This window comes from Tenrec ecaudatus, chromosome 5 (genome assembly GCF_050624435.1).
Source record: "Tenrec ecaudatus isolate mTenEca1 chromosome 5, mTenEca1.hap1, whole genome shotgun sequence".
In the NCBI taxonomy this organism is placed as follows: domain Eukaryota; kingdom Metazoa; phylum Chordata; class Mammalia; order Afrosoricida; family Tenrecidae; genus Tenrec; species Tenrec ecaudatus.
This window is the reverse complement of record NC_134534.1, coordinates 140,739,626-140,764,682: the sequence shown is the minus strand read 5'-3', so window position 1 is coordinate 140,764,682 and position 25,057 is coordinate 140,739,626. Positions and strand designations below refer to the sequence as shown.

Genomic DNA, 25,057 nt, shown 5'->3' with positions numbered 1-25,057 from the left:
CAGGCTCCACTGCGTGTTGCCTTTCACCCGGCAGTCCTTTGCTCTCTGCTTGGTGTTGATAAAGCCAGCTTTCCTAAAGCAGCACCTTGGACAGCAGCCAGGGCCGCTTCCTCTCCCACAGCCTGTCATTCTGGCAGATGTGACCTTCAGGCACCCACAATTGCTCCCGCCCTCCTTTCTGACTGCAGTCTGACTCTCACAGCAAAACACAAACAGAAACTCCACTTCATCGCCATCTTTATACAGAGCAGGCCCAGGAGAAGGGTGGCCACAAGGAGCGTGGGTTTTCCTGGGCCTTCACTACTGGACCGTTGTCCACCGATTGGCAGCCAACTCTAGGAAGTGAAGTTGGCACCTTGCTGAAATCGCTCTACAAGAGAGCTCTGTACATTTCAGGCTGACAAACAAACTCGCCGGAAGCATAAAAATTACATGCTTGCAAACTGTGTAGCTTGTCAATGCCAGGGTCAGGACATCAGTTTCAAAATTATAACAACAAAACAATTTTTTTTAGTGTGCTACTGGTAATACAGGAAAGGTGAAGAAGCACAGGACGATACCACTGGAGATATTTGAGACATCTGGTTTCAAAGGGAAAGGGGCCACCAATCTGCCAATTTATCAATTACCAATAAGAACAGCCTTAAAAGACACAGGCAATTGGAAAGCATAAACATAATTTTGGAATTCATAGTGCATTTAAAGTGACCCCATTATATGAGCCATATATCCTGTTGGCTCAGTAATAGCCTTCATTTTGTATCTTTATTATAATTATGTGCAAAACGTATTTTATTTTCATGACCTGAATGGGAACTGAAGGAGCTTTGCTGAGAGCCAGAGGCACCAGCACAAATGCACGCCTAGTACTAGCTGTCACCAAGAGGACTCTGACTCATGGTGTGCCCCTCTACGTCAGGGCAGAGCTGTGCTCCATGGGATTTTGTCTAATAGCTTATTTTTTAGAAGTATACAGCCAGACCTTTCTTCTGAGTCATTCTGAAGTGTGAACTTGAACTGGCAACTTTTTGGTTAGCAGCCAAGTATGTTAGCTATTTGCACTACTCACGAGTCAGTTTGTTGATCGCTCAATTAGTCTTTTCAACGTGAACATGTTTTAACAGTTATTAAACACTGGATATAAACTCAGTACCGATAATCAGTGTTTGGGCTCATGGCTAGAGTCTTTTGGTTGCTGTTGTTTAATTTTTAAAGCAAACCTTTGAAAAGCCTTAACAGGACAGTGATCTCGGGACGTCAATGGCTTGCTACTTTCTAAGCAGGAACTGGTGGCGTGGACAGAGGGATGGGGACAGACCACAGACATTACAAAACGCAAGCCAATACACATATAACTTCTTACCTTTGGGGCTCTGGATTTGACTGGGTTTTTAAATCTTTTCTTTTTTTGGACTCCTTTTTGATATCTTTTTTAGCTTCTGGTTCTGGGCAGGGGTTTTTGCCCCCTTCTGGGCCTGTGTTTGGTGACAGTCCACTAAGAAACACATGCATTTGTTGGCTTTGGAGAAGAGCGGTCACATGGGGCATGCACAGAGTGTGACCAGCCACAGGAGAACCAAGGGCACATATGCATGTAAGGACAAAAGAAAGAAAGGAGGGGAAAAAGGATGCATCAAAAGCAAGCGCGAATGCATGCAAACTAAAATAATAAGCAAGAAAAAAAGCAAACTTGCATAACTGAAAAGAAAATAAGAAATCCAAAACTGTTTCCATAACAAGATGTATAAACCTAACTGTGAATCAAGTGGCAGTCTTACAATATGAAATCCAGACAATGTGTATCATAATTCATGATGATGTTTACCAGGGGGTTTACAAAAACACTTCATTATTTTATAACACTTTCTTATTCAGTAACATATGTAGAATACAGTGTGACAACCCAGAGAATATAATGCAACTTCTCTCCCCCTCTCTCCTTTTATCAAATTCAGTCCAAGAGGCTGCAGCAGATAGTCATCAAAGTGTACATATTTACAAAAAGCAGAATTCTGCACAGACACTTCCCAGGTATCAGAGTTTCCATGAGTACCTTTTATGCAAATAAAAGGTCATGCACCAGGCTAGCAAATCGTATGACAATGGGAGGTGACAAGGACCTTGTTGCCTGTTAAATATTCAAACCGACAGTGCTATTGTTATCTAGCTCTAAATGTTGATGTTGCATTTCATAAAAACTACTAGCACTGGAGAGAGGAAAAACACAGAAAAAATCCTACAGATTTTTCAGAGTTGGGGAGCTTGCAAAGATGGAGCTAAGAGACACGGTTCTTATAGAAACGAAGGGCAGGTGATTCTGGATGCTCCCACGTGTGAGGTTTCCCAGAGCCACAGCTTTTGCATCTGTGCTGGGTTTCTGAAGCTGCAGGTCCCACTGACCACCTGGGTGCTGGTTTGAGTGCCCTGGGACCAGACGGGCGTGCCTTTATTCTAAAGCGAGGCTGCATCTACTAGGAGAGTGAACTGGCTGTGACAGCATGGAAATGTATTCAGTGTCTCCAGAGCCAAATGGCAACATTCTTAGATTATTTGCTGGTTTACATTATTTAGAATGTGGAGATTTTTTTCTTCCAGGAACTGGGCAAGGTCTAGAGGAAAAGAACACTTAGTACGGAGTCAGGAGACTTGACTTTCTGGTCTTCTCGCTAACATCTATAAGACGAGGGGGTTGGATTAGACTGTGAACTCCAAAGTTCTTCCAGCTCTATGATTCAATTATAAGTGTTATCATCATCTTTGCCTTCCAGATTCACTGAGCTTGTTTCAGCTCTTGGAACGTGCTTGGCTCCCTCCCTCCGCAGGGCCTTTGTACATGCTGTTCCTTTTGCCTGGGACCGCTCAACTCCTACACACGCCTCAGTTCTTACCTCGAGCTTCACTTCCTCAGGGAGGCAGGCCCTGACACCCTGCTGCCCATCTGAGTCATGTTCCTTTGTTAAACGCCATCCTGGCACTCATTCCCTCTCCCAGAGCATCAATCCGCGTGTGGCACTGCACGCCTGGAGCTCTGGCTCCTTGCTCACCATGTGTGTGGACTGTCTACCAGAGCACCTGACACTTAGTAAGGAACAATCTGTCATTTATAGAACGAATGAATGAATTGATGATAGCAACAGAAGCAAATATTTATCAAGCTCTTGTCATAGTCTGGGCACTGGGCTAAGTCTTTTATATCTACTTGCACCCCTTCAACACCCTGTGGACACTACAGAGGGTTTACTCAATAACTATACTCATAGTTAATCGACGGGGGAACCAGGAGTTGAACCCAGATTGGTCGAACGTTCAAGACTGGGTTAAAAGTGACCTTTGCTACTCCCTTTTAGTCTTTTGAAAGGAGAAAAATGAAGTTAGACCTTTGCATTTGTACCTCTGGTGCGGGGTGTGTGTGTGTGTGTGTAGGTGTGTGTGTGGTTGTGTGTGTGTGTAGGTGTGTGTGTGGTTGTGTGTGTGTGTGTCTGAGGGAATGGAGATGAATGGTCCTAAAAGCTGGGTGAGAGCTTTGGAAATACCTCCAGACACATGCTTACCTGTTCCCGTGGACGTGGGATGCGCAGAAGGCAAAGCTATAGTGAAGGAGGGTCGGGTCGATCATGGCGCCCTTTTCTGCCCGCTCAAGTAAGTCTTGGAGGTAGCAGAGATGTCGATGGCAACCTCGGACTCCATTCCGGGCGCAATACTCATCTAGTACAAACACCTGGCCGGGACTGAACCAGCCCTGTTTGGGGAATAAAGGAAAGACTTGCTTTTAAATACAGGTGGTTTCCCAGAGAGCTGCTAGGGCAGAGTGTGGCTGGAGAAGGGGATTCGAACACAAGGAGCCCTAGCGCCCACTGACTGTGTAGTATGTGTCCGTCACCTACTAACACTACCAAACACGTTCTGGGTTGTCCTCGTGGCAGCCTGTTAAGGTAGGCATAGTCATCCCTGTCTTGTGGATGTGGGTCTGAGCATGGAGAGGACAGACATTTCCCAGTTTCCGAGAGTCTGGCTGAGCTCACTGCGGGATTCTAGAAATAGAGCCCCACTCACGTCTCTAACCCCGAAGCATTCCCCTTCAAAGAGAATTTGCGGGCGGGTGGGTGGGTGGGTAGGTGGCAAAGTTTGGGCTACTGCCTACAAGATAATAATATTATTAAGACCAGAAATTGGCACACTGCTTTAAATTTGACAAGGAAATTTCAATACAAACCTACGGTCACCTTGCGGGCTAGACACGGCAGGTTGATCCTCACTTTATAGATGAGAAAGTAGACATCAGGGCTGCTGATGGGCCCACAGATAAAGCAGAGGTAAGTCTCAAACCCAGCTCTGTTTTGCTTCAAGTCTTTTGCTCTCTCTACTCCAAAAAGCTAAGAAAAGCAGGCTTGATTTCTATCCAGGCCAAAGCAAAAACAGAAACCCCGATAGGACAGATTCAAATATCCCTGTGGGTATCCATGGCTGTAATCATTATGGAAGCAGATCGCCACGTCTTTCTCCCGCGGAGCAGTTGGTGGGGTTCAAACTGCTGACTCCAGGCTTAACCCCTGCACCAGCCACATACCAGGGCTTCCTAAACCCTTGCATTTTGGAAAAATATTCTTTTTCTTTTTCTCATGAGGCCCTAACGCTCCCCAAAGAATAAATAGGATGACTTCATTTACAGGTTGTAAATCCGAGACGATTCCATTAAACCAAGGACCTGTGCCGTCAGTGTTTCGATTTATTTTCGTTCTGACCATTCTTTGTTCTCTTCTTATTTATTTGCTCCCGACGGGACCAAACTGTTAAGAAAGAGAACGCAGATGGGATTTCCAACTCAATGCGGATTGGAGGCCACGGTGGGTTCTGCGTGGCTGCCTCCGTTCTGTACCAAAGAGTAAGCCACAATGAAACCAAACCGCCGGGGCTGTCCAGTGGACTGGGGCTCGGGCGACCCACGTGTGCCACAGAGGAACGGCACTTCAGGAGGTTTATGAGATGGTGGCCTTTGGGAAACAGGCACCCAGGTCTCTCCCTGTCTTGGTTATCAGCCCAGCAAGTGACTGCTGAAACGGTTTAAAGGCTTAGGGAAATATGTGCTCAGAAAGCAGGTGATTTGTCACGCAAGGTCACCCTGGGGCAGAGCCTGGAGTACAACATCTTGGCTTTAGATATCAGTGCCTCTCTGAAGCACGGAAACAAAGTGACCGACGTAGGTAGTTCTTTGTAAGCTGCCAGTGCAGAACTGTTTTAAATGTGAATTTAGTTTTACTTTGAGGGTCTTCTCTGCCTCGCCTTTTGAATATTGCTCCATCTTGGGAGAGAAAAGGCACAAGCGGAGCATGGCAGGTGGGGACAGGTAGGAGCCACAGACGGGCAGTGAGGGAGCCCTCCGCAACATTCTCGGCTCTTATTAGGGATCTGGGGAATCTTCCATTGACAACGTGCAGCTCCGAGATGCATCCAAGGAAAGACGGCATCTTTCCTGTTTCAAATGATAAGTTACTGCAGAGGGCGGGAGAGTAGTCGAGGCAGTGGGCTGCCCCTATAGGCAACTTCTTTGCCGCCCCATCTGCTACCCCAAATGCTAAATCTTAGAAACAACACTGCTGTGAAAGATTAAAATATATTTTCTACGACTCAGATGACACCAAGTCTTTTGTAGATGCCAAAATAGCTGCTTTGAAAAGAGTTGAAGAAATATCAATTAGGAACTCAGTCGAAGACACAGAAAAATTTATGTATCCCTGCTGGTCGGTCTCCAAAACTAACTGAAAAAGAAAAAAAGATTGTAATAATGAGAAAATGGAATATATAGAAGAAGGAGATGCGATGCTTTTATCTTGGGTTATTTTATGAAAATTTGGTGCAATGATTAATAGGCACAGGTATCTCAATCGGAAAATAAGTAATTTTATGCTACTCAGATTTAGTTTTGGATTTTATACCCTGTCCTTAAGCCTATAAGTAACTAATAGGAATAGAGCCGTACATTTTGTTGTTAGTTTGATTTTTGAGAGCATATATTAACTTTCCTTAGCGGTGAATTTAAAAACCTTAAGAAAATTGTTTTAAAAAAGGTTTTTCCAAAAGACCCACAAATAATGCCCTTCAAAAAAATTCCTCAAGAAAATAGGAATTATACATAAGAGAGAATGATTTCAACTCAGAGGCATTTTTCTTACAAGTTTCATATATGCAATTTATAATTACACAAATGGTTATAAAATCTTAGGAAGTGTTTGAGAAAAAATGCCTTGTTATGCAAGGTAAGCTTTCTTGTTGTTTGTTTGTTTTTAAAGTCAAAGTGATGTGTTTCCTTCCAACTTGGCAATATTCGTATTCCTCTGATGAAGCGATTCTGAACCTGAGCTGATCGATGAATGTTGTATGAGATGCAGATTAATAAATTACCCTACATAATCTTGTTTCTGCTTGCACGAGTATCCTATCTGCTGCTATTTTTGATATTTTGGCTTCTAGTGCAGCAAAAAGAGGGAATCTAAAATTTAAAGAAATAGACAAAATAGATATTTAGAATTTAGTTGTGCCATTTAGGGAATAAGCATTATATATGTATTTGTACAAATATAAAATATTAATATCGACAATGTGTTGACCTTAGTTAAAGATACAATCATCATCCTATATAAATAAATTAACCCTCATTAGCCTTAGTGTGTAGAGTCTGGGCTGAGACTTTTCTTCTGCGTCAAGGCATTTTATTGTTTTCTCTTTACCTTTCTCATCGATAAAGTGGGATTAAGAGCATTTAAGAAATAAGTTAAGGATTTATGCGGAAGGGCATACATTGAGTATTATAAAAGCAATCGTTTAAGTCCCAAAATGAGTCTTCAGCAATCCAATGAAGACATAATAGATTTCTATTTAAATGTTTTGAACAGATTTTTAAAATGGGGCTTTCGGAGGTGTGGCTGCTCCTTCTAGACAGAAGGACCTTCAAGTGTCTAAGGTACCCCAGAAAAAAAGTCCCTAAAAAGTGAAAAACGCTCTGAATAGTATGACAACAAGTCACATAAGCAAACACACCAATTTTTTTAAGTTTATGAACAATGAAGGAGGATTTACTTACAAATCCTTTTAATCTCCAAAAAACCAACCAAACAAACACATCACACAAAAGCATGTATTCATTTACGAGGCAGGAGCATGAGACTTGATCATCTGCGGGAGGGAGGGAGGGAGGGAGGAGGGAGAGTTCAAACTCTAAGATACGAGGCAGTTTTTACAAGTTCTCCATAACAGGTGCCAAACCCCGTTCCCCTCATGGGAATAGCTCGCATGTCGTAGCTGAAAAAGTGGGACGGTAAGATAGAGAGTCTGGGGAATCGGACCCGTCTCTCCGGGTAACTTCCTCCTGCTCTGTCTGGCTTCCTTGGTAAGTAAAACTCTCGCAACCCTGAAAATGGTGAATACATTTTCACTTGTACAGGGGCTCGCTCTGTCACGGAGAAGAGAGCTTCTGACATGAAGGTGGGGAAATTTTTTATTTAAAAAAAATTTAAGTTCTCATGTTTAAATTGCTGTAGACCAAAGGATATACTTGCCAGGCAAGAATAGGAATCATTAAGTCTGTGATCCAGAGTAAGGCGCTGTACCATCTCAAAGAGGGAAGCGTGGTCAAAGTTACAGGGGTTGGAAGAGATAAATTCATCCATGCCATGCTTTTGAGCTCTATCTGCGTCTGTGCATTTATACATGTAGAGAGAGACACAATTTAGAGAAACACATCACATTTTCTTTGACATTTCAAATAGACAGGAATACACTAGGCATTATGAACGCTAGCACTTTCCCGGTTACCTCCCACCAACATCCCCAAGATACTCTTTTTTACCTCCCATTGTCAACTTGCATCACTTACTGGTGAGTTTATTGCATTTCGGCAAAAATATATTGGCATCAACATGTTTATCAAATGATCACAATTCCAGTGTATTTAATGCTGTTCTTTAAAAACTAAGCACAAGATCGTAACTTTGCCTGCATTTCACCAATACTGAAAGCAGATCAGATCTTTGCTTATAGAAGCCTATTTAGCGTTTTATGTTTTTAATAGATTCTGCCATTCCAGCGGTTATGTCTATAGCAATTTCTCTACAATTATTGGGATGGTCTACAAAAGGGGTTATGCTGATGTCCAGCAAAGTGACAAGATTCGTACCCCCCCGCCCCCAATTCCCATCGCCAATTTGGTTTCGTAAAAATGGTTTGTGTTCCCACCCTCCAAAATTAAAAACAAACAAACAAACAAAAGATTGTCATTTGAATCTGGAGAGTCAGTTAGGTTGGAGTTTAATTGGCAGTGGCCACCGACACGGCCTTATCGTGTGCTTACCCAGTTAGCAAAGTTTAAAAAGTAGACAAACAGAAAGTGTACACAGCAAGGGCTATGATCTGCCATTTATTGTGAATTAATCGTATCAATGTATTCACACTTTCCCTTACAGGTTGAAGGCTGTAGGCAAAACCTCCTGAGGGCTAACTAATTAATCTCAACACGTGTAACTAAAATACACTACGCTCAACCGCAAGATAACTCAGAGAATTCACGTGGAGCGGGGCCAAGCAATTCCTACAGAGGTCGGAACAGAGGTTCTATGCAGTGAAGGCACTGACTCACTCCACCTCACCTCTCCTTACTCTCCTCGTATGTAAGACTAGGCAGCAAAAGAATCTTCTATAAACTTGAGCAAGATTTTGCTTCTTTCTCTTGGAACGCAGTGTGCTACGGTTCTATGGGGATCGCCCAGGAGCCAGGGATGCAGTCAGCACCTGGGAGAGCAGATTTCTGACTTGGAGAGAGCACCTGGAGGTGTCCACATGTGGCCTCCCTCCCACGCGGTGTCTGCTCCCCGCTCCCCTTCTCTTTCTTGGGGTAGGGATGAAAGCTTGGGCTATGGTAGCAGTGTGGCTTTCAAAACGATGGTTTCTTCTCACGTTATTGCTGAGTCTGCGTACCATCCAAAACTAAATGTTAGATGTTGGCCCTCTTAAGTGCTAAGATCGGAAAGAAAAAAAAAAATCTTCCGCTAAAGTTCACAGGAGCAGCCAGTGGTCAGTGTTTGAAGGAGATGCGTTGTTTGTGCCCAAGACACACAGGAGCAACTGTCTCCAGAAGGCGAGTTGAAGTGTGTGTATTTTTACGGCCCAGCGGCTCCATCAGGACGGCACCACACAGGCAGGTGCGGGAGTCACACCTATCAGAGTGTCTGAAGGGCACTTCCCAAGAGGCAGCAACTGCTCCAATGGTGCCCTCAGAAAGGTGGGCTTCACCAAGGCGATTCCTGTGGCTGGGGGGCTCCAAACTCCCCTGTCTCCCTCGTCTTTGGGTGGCTGGGAAGCGTGATGGCCAGGAAGCTGGTGCTGGGGAAGCAGCTGGGGGGGGGGCTCTTCCTGGTCTGTGACTCCTCAGACCCAGAGCCAGTTGTCTCTCTCTTCGAGCCTCAGTTTCCACGTGTGTCACAGGAGGTGCGCTCTCAGCTTTCTTCTGCGCCCCAGAGGTCTCTCTGGGGGAAGGGGGCAGCGGCAAGCCAGGGCACCTCGCCTCTCTGCTGACGGAGTTCCTTCGGCGGGGGCAAAGGCTGGGTGCCAGCTTCCTAACGAGCCTCCCCCCGCCCGAGCCCCCCCCCATTAGAAGAGAACAGAGCAGGCATTTTGGCGAGTAGCCCCTTCTTGCGCTTGCATTTCTCACGAGAGGCTGCAAGAAGCCCACAAATGGGCCGGGGTCCTACTGTGCCAGCTTGGCTCCGCTATCTCACGGCTCTTCAATGATGATGGTACAACCGGCCATTCCGCCCAGCAAGAAGGGCGCTGTTTTGTAGCGTTTAAAAAGAGAAAGGCCCTCGTTTCCCGTCCCCGGCTTTGTATTTGATGAGCCTCTTCAACACTCTGCTGACGAACTCTTTTGCCTTTCTGGCCACTCGGGAAATGGAGCTGAAAAGGTGACTTGGCTCCTACATGAAGCACTGGATAGAGACCCACGTCCCTGCCATCCGCTACCTGCCAACATCTCCACGGCGAAATGAACACGGCTCCAGGTGCTAATTATGAAGTTCGGGGAAGGCTTGCGATCATTTTTATTCACCTTTTAACTCGGGTGGTCAGAAAAATATGTTTAAAACCAGCCCATTTTCCTTTTCAGTTTAGAATAAACCCATCAAAAGGAAAATTCCTTCTTCCTTCCCCCTTCCCCCCCCCCCAGCCTAAAATAGTGACCGGAGTCCACTGGGAGGATGGCTGAACCTGGCACTGGATGTGAGTAGCTGGTTTCTAGTTTGGGCTCAGGCTAGGCCAGTTGCCTCTCTCGATGAGCTTCAGTTTCCGGGTGTGTAAAAAGAGCCGGCTTCTCAGTCTCTTCCCGCGGGCAGAGACTGTAATTTAATGATCTTTCAGACCGGCTGGAAGCCTTCTTCTCTAGGGTGGATGGAGCGTAATGCAGTGGGAATTCCCAGCAAGTAAAACCGGCAGCCACTGGATTTGGCTTGAACAAAATTATCATGTACTCAGAATTATCACCTTAATGGTTCCAGTAACTAAGAATGCTTAACGAGGTGGCTGGTTCTCATGAAGTCTTTGAGAATTTCATTAAGCTTGTTCTATTAAGAACAAGGCGGCGGGGTTGGGGAGGAGCTGGTAATGTTATTTTAACATATCAGTGGAAAGAATCTGCTTTTTTCACTCTTTTGGAGCAGGAAAGAACTGTATGTTCTCTGCTTTAGGAATGCCATACATGTTTGCCGAACTTATGTCATCAAAAGAACCAAATATACACTTTCAACAAATGTCTTCTTTGCTTGATTGTACGGGTGTCGATACACGAAAGTCCATGGGGAAAGCGTACAGGACAGTGGTGGCTAGAGGTAACGTTTTTGCCTTTCACGTGGAGGAATAGGTGCGATTCCCCACCTAGCCATTCCACCACTGGCACAGTCACTGCTATATGGTGGTGGCGGCAGAGCGTGTGTGTTGCTGAGAGGCTGGACAGGTTACAAGGGTGCTTCTAGATGGAGACCGACTTGGGTAGTGATCTGCTTCTAGTGGAGCCAGTAAGAGCAGCCATCTATTTCTGCAAACCAGCCAGTGACAGCCCGCTGCACCGAGGATTTGGATCACTGTGGGGAGGACTGCCACGGCCTGAGAGCCAGGACGAACGACGGCAGGAGACGGCAGGTGGTGGCGCAGGTGGACTTCGACAAGAGCAGACAGAAAGGCTCCCGTTGACTGCTGTGTGACCTGAGGCAGGGTTCTTAACATTTCTGAGTCCCCTTTTGACTCACTTAGGATTTGCAGCTAGTGGCCCCGGCTACCATCAGAAGGTTGCCAAGGGGATCGGATAAGAAGAGCCTATGGCGCGCCTTTAGCGGCTAGCCTAGTAAGCGCTCAGAAAACACTAGCTGGTAGTGAAAGCAAATCCACCAGCTGCCCTCCCGGAGAGAGTGAAGCTGTCTGCTCCCTTAAAGGTGTACACTCCGGGAGTGGTTTTCAATGATCCCCCTCCCCTCTTCTTTTTCCAGTAAGGAAAGGCGCGGCTTCGTGCTCCCAAAGCAAGGTTGCTGTTGTTGTTTTTGTGTGTGTGCATGTTCTCAACCAAAAGAAAGGTCTTTCCGCATCAATAGCTAAAGCTCCATTTGGTCTTTGCTCCTTGAACATGCTGTGTATCGGATGCTGAAAGTTTCCCCTCATTTCTCTGTTCTAGGGATCTCTTCTGTCCCTGCAGCCCTTCCGCGTTTCCTGGGGTGTGTTCTAACTCCTCTGGTGTCAAAGAGAAGTTACAGACAAGACAAACGTACAGTCAGATCTCTGGGTGGACACTATGTTCCTTGAGGGCAAGTGTCTGCTTTGTCCGCTCCTCTGCCAGCTCCCAGAGGAGCCAGAGTGTTGAGGAGGTGTTTCTCAACGGGCTTACTCCAACGCCTTCATCCCAGCAAATTCCCATCCACTTTATGAAGGACTCACACACATGGGGGATTCAGATGGTGTCTTGAAAATCCCAAAGTGGGAACATGTGCTCTTAGGGGAGAAAACTGTGTGGAAGGAAACAGAATTCTAGGTGCAGGTGTCTTTGGATACCATTCCGAGTGTCTGCCTGTGTCTCCATACATGTCTAGGGCCATATGCATTGCATATGTTGTCTCTTTTAAAATAAAACACCGCAGTGGTCCAGCTGTTCCAAATTCTGTTTCAAAGAACTTGTAGGTGCTTCCCAAGCAACACCACACAGTCATTCTTTCACTGTCGAAGTCTGTTCTTCGACTGCTGAAAATTACAAAAAACCAAAATCTTCCTTGTAACTTCATTTCCCTCTGTATAAACCATTGGAATTAGGTGATGAAAGAAAAAGAAACTCCGATGTCGACATGAGGAGGGGGAAACAGTAAAGCAACACAGAGCAAACCGGAGAGCCGATTCCCAGTACAGACCACATTGGAGTCACCTTTGTGAGTACTTGGTAGGTGTGAAGAGCAAGATGAACTTGGACATTCGGCTGAACAAAAGAGCATTGGGTGGGTAAAGCAACTGCTTAAAGACCTAATCACGATTGAAGTTTTAGCTCTTGCTGAACACCCATGCTCATTTCCATTGTATTTTTTTTTTTTTTGAAGAAAGCAACGATTTCCTGTGCTTTCAGAACCAAGGTCCAGTTTTACTTTTTGCAGACCTAGGTGAGGGAGTCCCGAGTCCTGGTGACCTTCCAGGGGTCTCACCTCGCAGCAAATGAGCCGTGGGGCTGTGTGCATCTGGGCATAACTCAGCACACCTTCCAAACACTGCCACCCGCTCCAGCCCTACCGGGGTTCATTCGCATAAGGATTTTGAAGTCTTTTATAGCATGAGAACCAGGGATCGACTCAGGTCAACCTCAGACGATACGGCTGATATTAGAACCTAAATGATCTGGAGAAATCGAAAGCGGTACCCGTGACACGTGTGGCAGGGGAGTGGGCTGAGGGGAACAAGGACTTATGCAGGGCAAGTGTTCTCTCCAAAGGGAACCAATCAAAGCTGTGTACCACATACCACGTTTCTTTGGATACACAGTGGTGTAGCGCATGAGGACTGTTGCTAATGTGATGCCTTGTGTAGGTTTCATACGTTTACTTGATCTACTTCACTAAAATTTCAGCGACAAGCTCCTGATTGACTACCCTACCATGTATGTTGCCATTTAATCGTATTTGGGTTTGTTTCATGTTTGATATTCTTTCCCTGATCTTTTCTTCCTTCACAGCTAAAAGAAAATATTTAATATTTTTCATGATCTCTTGCCTCACTAAAGAGCATATTTATATGGTGGTGTTGTAAGACAACTTTGCAACGATACCCGCCAAAGCAGTATAATTTTTCTTGGGGAACTAATGCAGCTTTCAAACATTTCCTACAATTCAAGCAGCAAAGGGAATAATGATGAAAGACAAAAAAAAAAACTAGATCTCTCGTCTTACTACTTTATTATATGATGCCTGAATTTTTTTCTAGGCTAGGAAAAAGGAAATTGTGCTGTTGAAAATACTGATGCTTGCCTTGCTAAGACATTATCTGAAAGAGGCTCCCCTTACCAATGAATCTCTTTTATGAAAAGGCAGGGTAGCCGTTTGACACTGAAATTTAGCGTGTGGCCATGGCTCTTGCTATGCCGCACGGCTGCTAGAGGCAAGAGAGTAGCTAACGTGAGTCTAAAGTCGCCTGTGAACTCAAACTGCAAACTGAAAGGTGACTTTGTATGTTTCTTATATGGGAAATGTGTGCTTGTCATCTCTGCCTGACAGTATGAGAATAAATGCATGGTTTGGACAATAACGAACAATGACAGTAGTCAACCTCATCAGAAGACATGAAATAAAGAAATGACAATGATTGATGGCAGCTGGCTGTTTATGGGTTTTTCGAGAAGAGTTTTTCTGGGTTGGTGAAGTGAACAGAGGTCATGCTCTGCCTAAGCTCTGCCCAACAAGCAAATGATGGCTCCTCCCCATGCCTGCTTCCCTGAGGCACCCAGCGCACCATTTAATGGAGAAGCAACTGAATTATTGTGCGGTCCTTTCTCCTGAGCCGCTCTGAGGGACCTGGCTAAGGGAGGGTGGCTTCTTCAGGGACTATCAAGAGCAACTCTGCATTTGGGAGAAATCTTGAATTTACAACAGCTGTAGTCACATACCCAAAGGGATACGTACGTGATGTGACTTCAATGTCCATTTTTATAATTCTTTGTAAGAGGGTTTGTGTATAAATCCTAAGAAAGACTGCCAATGCTTTCAAAAACATAAATGACTCAACATTTTTCCTGCTGTAGATGTTCCCCTTTCAATGACTATATAGAGAGTTCTCCGGATTTCTTTATGTTCCCTATAAATGGGTTAAACCTATTTTCTGTACCTGATTGTTGTTAATAATGCATCTTACTGCAAGTCTCTCTCCAACTATGCAAATCCTCAAGTGCTACGTGGGCAAGGTGTATGAAGTAGTTTACAGAGATAGGCACCTTCATTGCATGGTCTGTGTAGACCCTATCATGGTGCTTGGAATGCCCTGCACCTGCTTGGAGGAGTCTACTAATTTAAAGAGTCATTAATGTTACAATAAGAAGAAAAGTCATTTACAGTGTTCTTTTGGGTTCTTCAAATTAAGTTTATATTGAAATAATTCTTTGATATTGCATTCCTGCAACGTAGCAACTGCAAGTTGACAATACAAGAAGATACAGCAAGGATCTCATGAGATAAAAATATAGAAAGGAATGAAGGCAAACAGCTATTTGAAAATCTACTACAACAGCAATGCGCTCTTGTGCAAATAAAGGTAGATTCTCTCAGAATAGAGTTCATTCACCCATCTATCCATCCATCCTTTCTTTCTTTCATTATTTTTTTAAGTATAGCAAAATCCGACCCACTAAGCTTTTTTTTTTTTTTTGTCTCATCAGACATTCCACATAAAATAAAGTTAAATTAAGTATCTGCTTAGAGTGGTGAAAAACGTCTGTCTGCTAGTCAGGGGGAAACATTTATGCAAAATAAAAGAAAAAAGAAAGAGAGAAAGCAAATGAAAGAAAGAGACGAAGAATGAAAAGAAAGGACTATTGTTGCATGGTCAGGAGAAATGATATGACCTACATCTTCTAAATTAGCATTCAGAATACTCGAATACATATTTGCCTGCTCCCTCGACGCATTTTTCTAGCTCTCTTGCATCTCAAGCCTTACTTCTCCACATTTTGGTTGGGTAGCTTTTTCCTATACGGGAGCATCCCCTTTTATTAATAACGGAAAGATGGAAAGATTGTGCTAAACTGTTAACATTTCTTCTTTTGTTTTCTCTTATGGGCCTACTTAAAAAGGTTAATACAAATACAAAGGAGGTTATAACAAAGTTATTGTTGTCATTGTTCTTGGGGGAGTAGCAAAGTGGCATGACATTTGAGACCAGAGGTGACAACCCTCCTTGGCCTCAGGAGATCGTGATTCTTTCTGAATCGGCGACATGGGCTCAATCGTGTCCTTGATTTCTTGATTTTGCACGTGGCAGCCCGTGTAATTCCGCTCATCCTTTAAAATTCACCCTGCATCGAGGCTTCTGTTAGATAATATTCTCAAGCCAGGGAGAATGAATTCTTTAGCATTGCAACAGTGCGTTTGCTTTTTAAACGGAACTTTGCAGTTTCTTAAGGCCTTACTGAGGTAACATCTTTGGATTTCCTATTCTTCCTTTCTATGGGTCAAGGTATCCATGGTTACCACACTGTTGGTTGGTCTACAGGCCATACTAATCTTTGGTATGGGCAAGCAACAACAACAACAACAACAACAGCACATTGTCAGAGTGCAAAGGGATCTGTGCTCAGGCATTAAGCAGTCCAGTAGCTGTGACTTCCATGAAATAAAGGTATTATTGGCCATTTTGTTGAGATGTGAATTAATCATCTTGGAATGAAAAAAATAATAGACGATGTTAATGGTTGGCTTCTCTCAGAGGATCATTTGATGCCAATATGAAAGCCAAGGAGAGGAGGCAATTATGCACACATCACATGCATCCTAGTTTCAGTATGGAAGCTTACATTTCAAACCTACGGTCAGGAAAATAACATGAAACGTTTGACTACAGAGTCTAGCCATGAGGGAGCTTTAAGAGGCGAGGGGAAAGCACATCGCAGGTGTCAGATAATCTAGTCTGATTATCTGAGCTGTGCTAGCTAAGGAGAAGCACTTACCCTTCAGTCCAGCTAGAAGTTAGCAGGGTAAGAAGGAACAAACCAGAATGACATAAAGACTAGCAACAAGGCTCAGGAAAGCAGACAGGAGTTCTAACCTAGCGCTAAAGTTCTTGGGTCCGAGCAAAGATTGAACAAGAAAACTGAAAAAAACAAAACGAAACCAAACCAAACCAAAAAATCAACCCGCCTCCCCAAACCAACAGTAATCAGCCCTCTCCCACCCCACTAACTGTTGACAACTTTTTAAAGTGGCAGTAAAAATGGAGCCATTTTCCAAAAACTGCCCAATGTGGGGGCTCTAGGATGTGATTAACGGTTGTTAGTTGAGAGCAGACATTAAAAACAAGAGTTGCTGCAAGCGACATATCAGATAACCCTTAGCCAAATGGCGAGTTTAGATGTACCCTCCCAGCTGGCCCACACCATGTGAGAGCTGGGGGAGGGCTTGGTGCTGCTGCACTAACACAGACTAGGCAGGAGTCAAGGGTCTCAGCGAGAGGCCACTGGGCAGGAGAAAGGGTGGCCATACTCAACTGCAGGTTTGGGGTATCATTTCCCGGGGGAGCAATACTGGCGTTAAAAATTGGACCATTGGAAAACTTCATTTTAAACAGCTGTAGGGCTAGGTACTGACTTGCTTTTTAAAGAATTTAACCAAAAAGATAAACAAATTTAAATCAACAACAAGAAGAAACAAACAAAAAGATCCCTCCCAAAGAATAACAAGAACAGAAAAGTTTTAAAGATTGACGGCCCCCTCCCCAAACTTTTGTAGAGTCACATACAAACTAATGAATAGCAGGATCTATTTTTTTTCTTTCCGTTTTTAGAATTCAATATAAATATGCCACTCCACTCTTTCTTAGACGTGTCTTTTCACTTTGAAATTCGGTTTTTTGAAATGACCCCCAAATTTAATAAGGCACCCAGAAATCTGTTAAAGTGAATTTAGAAAGGCCCAAATAAATTCGCAATTACTCTCAAGTTTCTCAAACTGTAAAAAAAAAAAACAAAAAAAAATTAATTCTATTCTCAAGTTTCCCTTGAACAGACAGCGACATGACAAGACTGGAGTGTTTATTTTTCTCTATCCCTCAAAAACAAAAAAACAAAACCCCCAAAACCTTCCCATGTCTCTGCAGCTACCCTCTGCCATGTAAATACTAATACAGACTAAGGTCAGCCATTTAAGATGTGGTTCTTAAAAACCATTCACAAGTGAGACTGGTCAATACTTGAACCAATTAGCCAATTGAGAAATGCCAGAGTAAAGTCTTTCACAGCACCCCTTACCTTTTGGAAATCAAGGAGACCTTTTTTAAAATGCAATACTTGATTGTTTTGGCCATCTGTGATTGACTGTACTTTGTGAGGTGACTTAATGAAAACAAATCAACACAGAGACTAGTAAGCCAGAGGCCACATTTTGCTTTTTGTGACGTGTTATGACTGCTTGATCATTTTATGTCATTTGGTTTGTAATACAGAGAGACCCACCTTCTGTGCTGGCCCAGGACTACTGGGCAGCTGTCCTGTGACACAGGACTTGTAGTTTCAAACTGGACAAATCATGGGAAAACCAGGAGAGCCCTAGGAAAACCAGGTCACCCTAAGTGTAAGTAAAGATTCTGAGTTCAACTAAGTCAGAGAAGGTGTGATGGGTTATATTTATTAGATTAAAGGCAGGCGTGGACTAGCTGAGAATTAACTGCCATTCTGTGTCAGGTGCCACTGAAAATCATGAGATGAATCCTCGTTGTGCTTGCTTGCTTGGGTAACGCACGAGAGCTACCTAGTGACATCACACAACATAAAACTCCCATCTCACATAACCTCCTAATTGCAAATGCTCAGGTGCGTGAGCTGGGGGTGGTTAAACGTTGAGCGATTTCCTGGCTGCTGAATGATGGGAGCGGGAGCATCACTGCTGGGAACACCTTTCGATGTAGCTTTTGTTAAGTACATAGATTAGGAAGAAAGAATTGGAAAGTGAGGATGCCCTGCCTTGGGGATAATCAAGTTACCACGGGACTGTTAGGTTCAACATGATGGGGCTGAAGCGCTGGTAGAGGTCCCAGCGGTTACATGTCTGTGTACAGCTCAACGGGCACCATTCACACCTATGTCTCCATGAAAGATACCCCCTGTACAACACACCTGCATGGCTGGATGTAGTAAGCAGCCTTGTTTTAAAGAACTTGATAGGCATGAGGGGGCCTCATTCTCTCTCAAGGACCCCAGGTCTTAGGGAGACATTAAAGAAGGTGGCAGCACCCCCAGAGATTAAGAGGTGCCAGCAGTCCCCATGGCTTTCCCTCCTCAGTCACCTCACACACTGCCTTTCAGGATCATCTTATTTACCCTTCAAGTTTTAACCCTAAGGATTTTTCTTTCTTTTTTCCCCCTTCTTTTAAATCATTTTATTGGGGGCTGGTACACCTCTTATCACAATCCTTATATCCATCCACTGTGTCAAGCACGTTTGTACATTTGCTGCCCTCATCATTCTCAAAACGTTTGCTTTCGACTTCCCTTAGGATTTTTCTCTGGACGCATTTTAGCTTAAGCATGGGGCTGCTAACTGACAGGGCGGCAGTTTGTACCCGCCAGCTGCTTCATGGGACAACGAGGAGGCAATCGGCTTCTGTCAAGAACCCGTGGGAAGCCTGAGGGGCAGTTCTCCTCTGTCCTACAGGGTCATTGCAAGTTGGAATTGGCTCAACAGCAAGGCTGGTTTCTTGATTTTATGTCCACTAGGGCATAGGTATATATTAGTGTTTTGTGTGTTCATTTGCATTTTTCTATAGATAGAATTTTCACTGTATTGCTAAATGAATCCTATTTAAAGAGGAAAAGAAATCCAGAGCTTCTGTGCATTTTTATGAAGAGGCAATTCCCTCTTAAGTAGCCACCATCACTAACCTTTTGTAATCAGTGTCTAGTCTCTGATTTTACCCTCAAATTGTCTTCTTCCCTACGTAGTGAAGAAGCAGTGAGACCAATCGTGGACTACGGTACTTTCTTAATCTAGGTGTTTGATAAAACAGAGATGTGGAAAGCAAGGCCAAATGGAGAACATTTGGAAGTTATACCAGTATTATACATGTCTCTCTGGATAACATTTATAAGGTTGATTCGGATGATGACAATAATTAGGAATCTGGCCCAGGGATGATGCTATTTCTTCTGGCCCAGGGATGATGCTATTTCAGTGGGATCATGACAGAAAGCACCCAATTTATTGGGAAAAGCATGTCAGGCAAGGTGCAAAAAGAGGTCCTACTGTGTTAATAATTGTAAACATACAATAAACTACACATCGCACTGCCATCAAGCTGATTCTGACTTAGAGCAATCAGTAGGATAGGCTAGAACTGCCCCTGTGAGTTTCTGAGACTGTAACTCACTGCGAGTCTCATCTTTTCCCTGCAGAGCACCTGGTGATTTCGATCTGCTGATCTTGAGGTTCAGAGCACAACTGATAATCCATAATAGGTATGCTTTTTCTCAATTGATTCTCCTTGAGGGTCCAATGGCTTGGCTGCTAACTAAAAGGCTAGATGTGTGAGCCCACTGGACACGTTGGAGTATGTGGCAGTCTGCCTCAACAGGCGTGGCAGCCTCAGAAAGCCTCTAAGGAACAGCTACTTTGTCCTATAAGGTTGTCGTGAGTTAGAATCAGCAAAGGGTTTGGGTTGGGTTATATGGACTAATGGCTAAGACGTTATTAAGAAAGATTGCCTTCTCCTTGTGCTGTTTTCAAAGTCAGCTAAGTGCCAGGTGCTGCCAGAGAAAACCCGTAGAGAACGGGGAACTTGGTGGTGGTGGTTGCGGTCAAGAAGGCTACCCACCCCCTCGTCCCCAAAGCCCACCTCGTCATCGTCTTCCCCTTTGCATGGTTTTCTCCGTGTGCCCTCATGCCCGTCTGCGGGTGCGGAAGTGCTTGGGGCTTACTGACAAGGCTCCTTACAGTCAGGATTGGACAGGAGGTCCACAAAGGGCATGGATCGTATGGGCATTTGCTGTTCACAAAGCCGTCCTCCTCCATCCGCAAGGGCAGTGCCTGGGTCAGTGGGCCTGCTTGTGGACTGCATTCCAACGCTGCTGCAAAGGAGCCATGGTGGCACAGCGGATCAAGCTTTGGGCTGCTATCCAACAGGCCGTCTGTTCAACTCCCTCGGCTACTCTGCAGGAGAACGACAAGGCTATCTGCTCCTGGGAAGGCTGACAGCCTTGGAAACCCACAGGGCCGGTTCTCTTGGGGGCTATAGGCTTGCTGTGAGTCAGTATCCATCTGACAGCAGAGAAGTATTTGTGTTTCAGTTGCTGCACTTAAAGTGATGCCATCCACATTCCATCTTGGCTTAAGAGCCAGAGAGGAGACTACGTGGTCACACTTTGGTAAAGGTCAAGTTTCAGCTTTGGGGCCTGTGGATTACTTTCCCTTCTGCAATTCTCCTACCTTGGGTATTTGTGGGGTGACACCAAAATACTTTGGATTTCAGCTCAGAGAAACCTTTATTGATCACCTGGCTAGTCTTCCCTCTCTCCACCTCAGCCACTATTGCTTGATAGCCTTTGAATAAATTCCACAGCCATGTCCATTTCTATGAGATTTAGCAATGTCTGGCACTCTCTTGTTCATCTGTTGACCTGTTACCTGTCTGAACTCCCCACCCTTTGGTGGAGGGTGATGAGTGCTTCACCTGCTTCATTAGTCTACCTCCATCACCTGTACAGGTGCTCAGTGAACCAAACTCCAGGAATGGACTTCATGCTAAAGTAAAGCATCGCCATGATTAATTGCTAAACAGGCCTTGGACCCGAGTTACCCCTAATTGCTTTGATATTCAAGGTAGGTAAAGCTCTCTAGGCCCGGTTAATATTTGTAACTAAAGTGGATTACTTAATTTTGTGTTTTGAGTGTCCGTTTTCTTTGCTTTAATACCGTATATACTCGTGTAGAAGCTGAGTTTTCCACCACATTTTTAATGCAGTTTTTGTGGTAAAATTAGGGGCCTCGTCTGATATTCGGTCGGCTTCTACTCAAATATATACGGTAAGTCTCTCAGCCGTATACTGTCATGCATCTTATCCTACGTATCAGCTGTGTTGGGAGATAAAGCCATCCTAGATAATAAGAAAGTCAAATGAATGCACAGGTTAAAACAAAACAAAAACAGAACCAGGAATATTAGGTGGCACTGTTTACAGAGCTGCTGTCAATTTTGGGCCCTGGTATTTTCATCGTGTGGCTCAGAATGGTATTTTAAGTACCATGTTTTTTTTTCCCCCCACTGCATGTGATAATGTCATCTTTTATTTTTAAATGGTTCTAAATTGCAGCTTTAAATTTATTTCAAATCAAGCACTATTTTTACATTGCTTTTCATTGGAAGAAAGGAGGCAAGGACGTAAATAATATACTATATTTGAAGAGCTCAAACAAATACATATTGGACTGTGAATTCTAAGTTTTCACTAAACCAAAGACATCAAAGTCCACCCGAAACCTACAGGGATGTTGTATTCCGACAGTTAGTCTTCAGGGCAAATATGTCAAGTATTGCATTTTAAAAGTACTTTCAGCTAACATGTCTGTCCCAGCATTCTCCCCGAATTCACTCTGTGTTTTCAGCACATGTGACTTCAAAAATCCTTCATATGCAAGCAACTAGATTTCCTGATTAGATCTTGAAAGATGTACTTTATAAAAGAACAAACTCTTTTGCGTGTGTGAGTCTGTGTGTGAATGAAATATTTACTTACAAAATTGAGAGATGGGGGCATCCAGCTGAGGCACATTCCCTCCCTTGGCATTGAGCTTCTGGACTTGGGTGGGGGGCACAGGCTTGTGTGACTGCCCGGTGGCTCGGTACATGGCTTGGACCCACAGGATTCGATCTTGTTCATCATCGCTTGCAAAGATCACGGTGTCCCCTTCTTTGACTGCGTTGAAGAATGCACGGCCACCCTCCAAACCTGGAACACAAGGGGATAACCACTTCTAGGCTGAGGAACCTCCAGGTAACACACATGATGAAGCGCTGTGACCCGAATCCACCCAGAGGTGCCTCACGCTGAAGGCCCAGCGGTCTGCTCATGAGCAGCCACGGCCACAGAAACCCTCAGAAAAGCACTTCGATGCTGCTGCCACAGGTAGGATTGCCATGAGCTGGGTCACTCTGAGAGCAGCTGGCTGGCCTCACCAGGGCGAGCTGCAGTGGTCTGGGAAGGACACATGCCCTTCACAAAGAAGAGCAATTTCGTTGGCCTTTGGAATGGGGGGAGTCTGATATCCAGTTGGCCACAAAGTAGGGCTATGATGTCAAAGGGGGCCTTTGGAGTGGTTTTCTCTTCCTGTGTCCTGCTGGGAACAGAACTGGGAAGCTGGCTGCCATCTTGGGGCTGCTGGCTCATGGAACATCTGCCCATGGGTCTGCTGGGAGTCCATGGGTGCTGCAAATAGTTACTGAGCCTGGCTTCTAACCCAAAAGTTGGATATCTGAGTGTACACAGAGGTGTCTTGGAAGAAAGGTCTGGTGATCCACTTCCAAAATATCAGTTGTTGAAACCTCTACGGGGCAGGGGATGACTGCTTTGCATGGAAGGGAGACAGGAGAAGCCTCTCTCGAACCCACCTCTTCCTCCAGCGACTGGCCTACTCTTTCGTTACCTCATAAGAAAACGCACCAGGCTTTCTCACACGTTAATCAACAGATGAATCACTTTGGCATCTTGCTAAAATGCTTCTTTGGATTCAGTGGCTCTAGGCTGGGGCCTGAGATTCTGTTTCTCTAGCAAGACTTCTAGCTGTGACAGATGGTGCTGGGCTTAGGACCTTCCTTTGAGAATCAAGAGTTTACCTTAGTTTGAGAATCAAGAGTTTATCTTCTGTTCTTCTACCATAAAGCCATTCAACTCAGGCTATGCCCACTAAAATATTTCTTCTTAAGGCTAACAATGGCCTCCAAATTACCAAATCCAACGATCAATTCAGAATTCTCCTTTTAGTCAATCCATTGCACTACTGGCAATATTGACACTAGGTCCCTTCTCTTTGAAACAGTTTGCCCACTTGGCTTCCACCAAGTCCCTCTTTCCTCCTACCTCCCGGACTGCTCCTTCTCAGTCTTGCTGGCTGGTTCTTTCTCTTCTTGGTTGTTAAGGACCAGTGTGGCACAGGGTACTGTTCTTAGACCTCTTCTCTTTGTGAGCTACACCTTCTCCCTGGCCATGCCATTCAGTCTTTGAATACAAGGATTACGCTGATGGTCCCTGTGCTTACATCCCAGCCAGCACCTTCTCCTTGACTCTCAGACCTGTGCATCTAACAGCTTCTTTGATGTCTCCATATGGGGGTCTGATCGGCATCTCAGGCTTATCTCATGGGACACAAAATTCCTAGTTGTTGTCCCAAATGGTTCCACAGGCACAACATTGGGATCATTTTTGTTTTCTTGTTTTCTCTCATAACCCACTTCTAACACGCCTTGAAATCCCAATAGCTCTAACCTCAAGCATTACTCGGATTCAACCACTATACCCATCACCAGTACTACAGTCACCACGTAGACTCTCGCCACGGGTTAGCCTCCTGATCTGTCTCACTCCACAAGGATGCGGGGGTGGGGTGGGGCTGGGCTTCAAAACATGTGGCATGATCTTAATTCCATTTTCCACAATGTAGCTCCTTGTAGTCAACTCTCCACATGGCAGCCAGAGGATCCTCTCTCATAATCCCCTGCGTCTGATCATGCCACCACTCTGCTGCAAAGCCTCCAGCAGTGCAGCATTCAACTCAGAAAGTCAAGGTCATTCACAACGGCCCGTGGTCTCCATATGAATAGGCTTGCCAAGGCCTGTCTTCCTTTCCTACTTGTAGGTTGTTCCCCACCCACCTCAGGGGTGTGCAGATGAATGCACTTTGCTGTCACCACAGCTGGCCTCTGGCTGCTCCTTCAACGTTGCAGGTCTGCAATTGCTGCTTCGTGTGGCTAGAACACACTTCTGCCGGATTCCCACCTTGAGCTCCGTCGCCTCAATTTCTCAGTGCCACACTTGTTGAGAGCTTTACCCACCTCTGCGCTTTGTAATTCAACCCTCCGATCATGCTCAGCATTTCTCCAGCGTTCTCATTACCTGCTAACAAACGATATCATTTCCCCTTCTCCAGAAAGACAAGGAGTTTTTACTTACTTATTTACTGCCACAGCCCTGCTACCCTGAACCATGCGTGTCTCATCATAGGAGTTCGATACACTGGTTGGCTGGATGAATGCTCTGCAGACTCGACTTTCTCTATTGACAATTCTTAAGGGTAAATTTAGGAGAAAGGGAGGTGGAGGCCTCTTGGGGCTCTGTGTGGCATGCTCGAAATTAGTATCCCAGAAGCTTGGGTTTGGGGATTACAATCTGAGGTGCCTTGGTGACACAGTGATTAAAGCATTCAGCTGCTAACCCAAAGGTCAGTGGTTCAAACCCACCAACCACCCCTCAGGAAAGAGATGTAGTAGTCTGCTTCCACAAAGATGGCCAGGTTTGGAGCCGTTTGGGTCAGTTCTAGGAGTCCTGGTGGTATAAGTGGTTATGCGTTGGGCTGTGGTCTTCATGGTTGGCAGTTCGAAACCACCAGCCATTCTGAAGGAGAAAGAGTGGGCTTTATACTCCTGTAAATAAATAGTTATAGTCTTGGACACCCACAAAGGCAGCATCGCCTCAATGGCAGTGAGTGAGGGGCAGGTCTACACCATTCTAGGGGGCTGCTGCGAGATGGAACCGGCAATGGCATGCGTTTGAGTCCTCTCTGGAGAGAAAGAAAGGGTTCTCTCACTGTAG

At 44.8% G+C, this 25,057-nt stretch overlaps 1 protein-coding gene across 2 annotated transcripts in view; it reads right to left on the bottom strand.

Moving 5' to 3' along the window:
• CADPS (calcium dependent secretion activator) overlaps nucleotides 1-25,057 on the bottom strand; it is a 534,502-nt gene that overhangs the window by 145,937 nt on the left and 363,508 nt on the right. For both annotated transcript variants that reach the window (XM_075549950.1, XM_075549951.1), the window contains exons 11-13: nucleotides 21,989-22,201; nucleotides 7,554-7,690; nucleotides 3,552-3,739 (exon numbers count right to left, since the gene is read on the bottom strand). In XM_075549950.1, coding sequence (XP_075406065.1) covers nucleotides 3,552-3,739; nucleotides 7,554-7,690; nucleotides 21,989-22,201 — 538 coding nt within the window. The remainder of the gene's footprint in view (nucleotides 1-3,551; nucleotides 3,740-7,553; nucleotides 7,691-21,988; nucleotides 22,202-25,057) is intronic.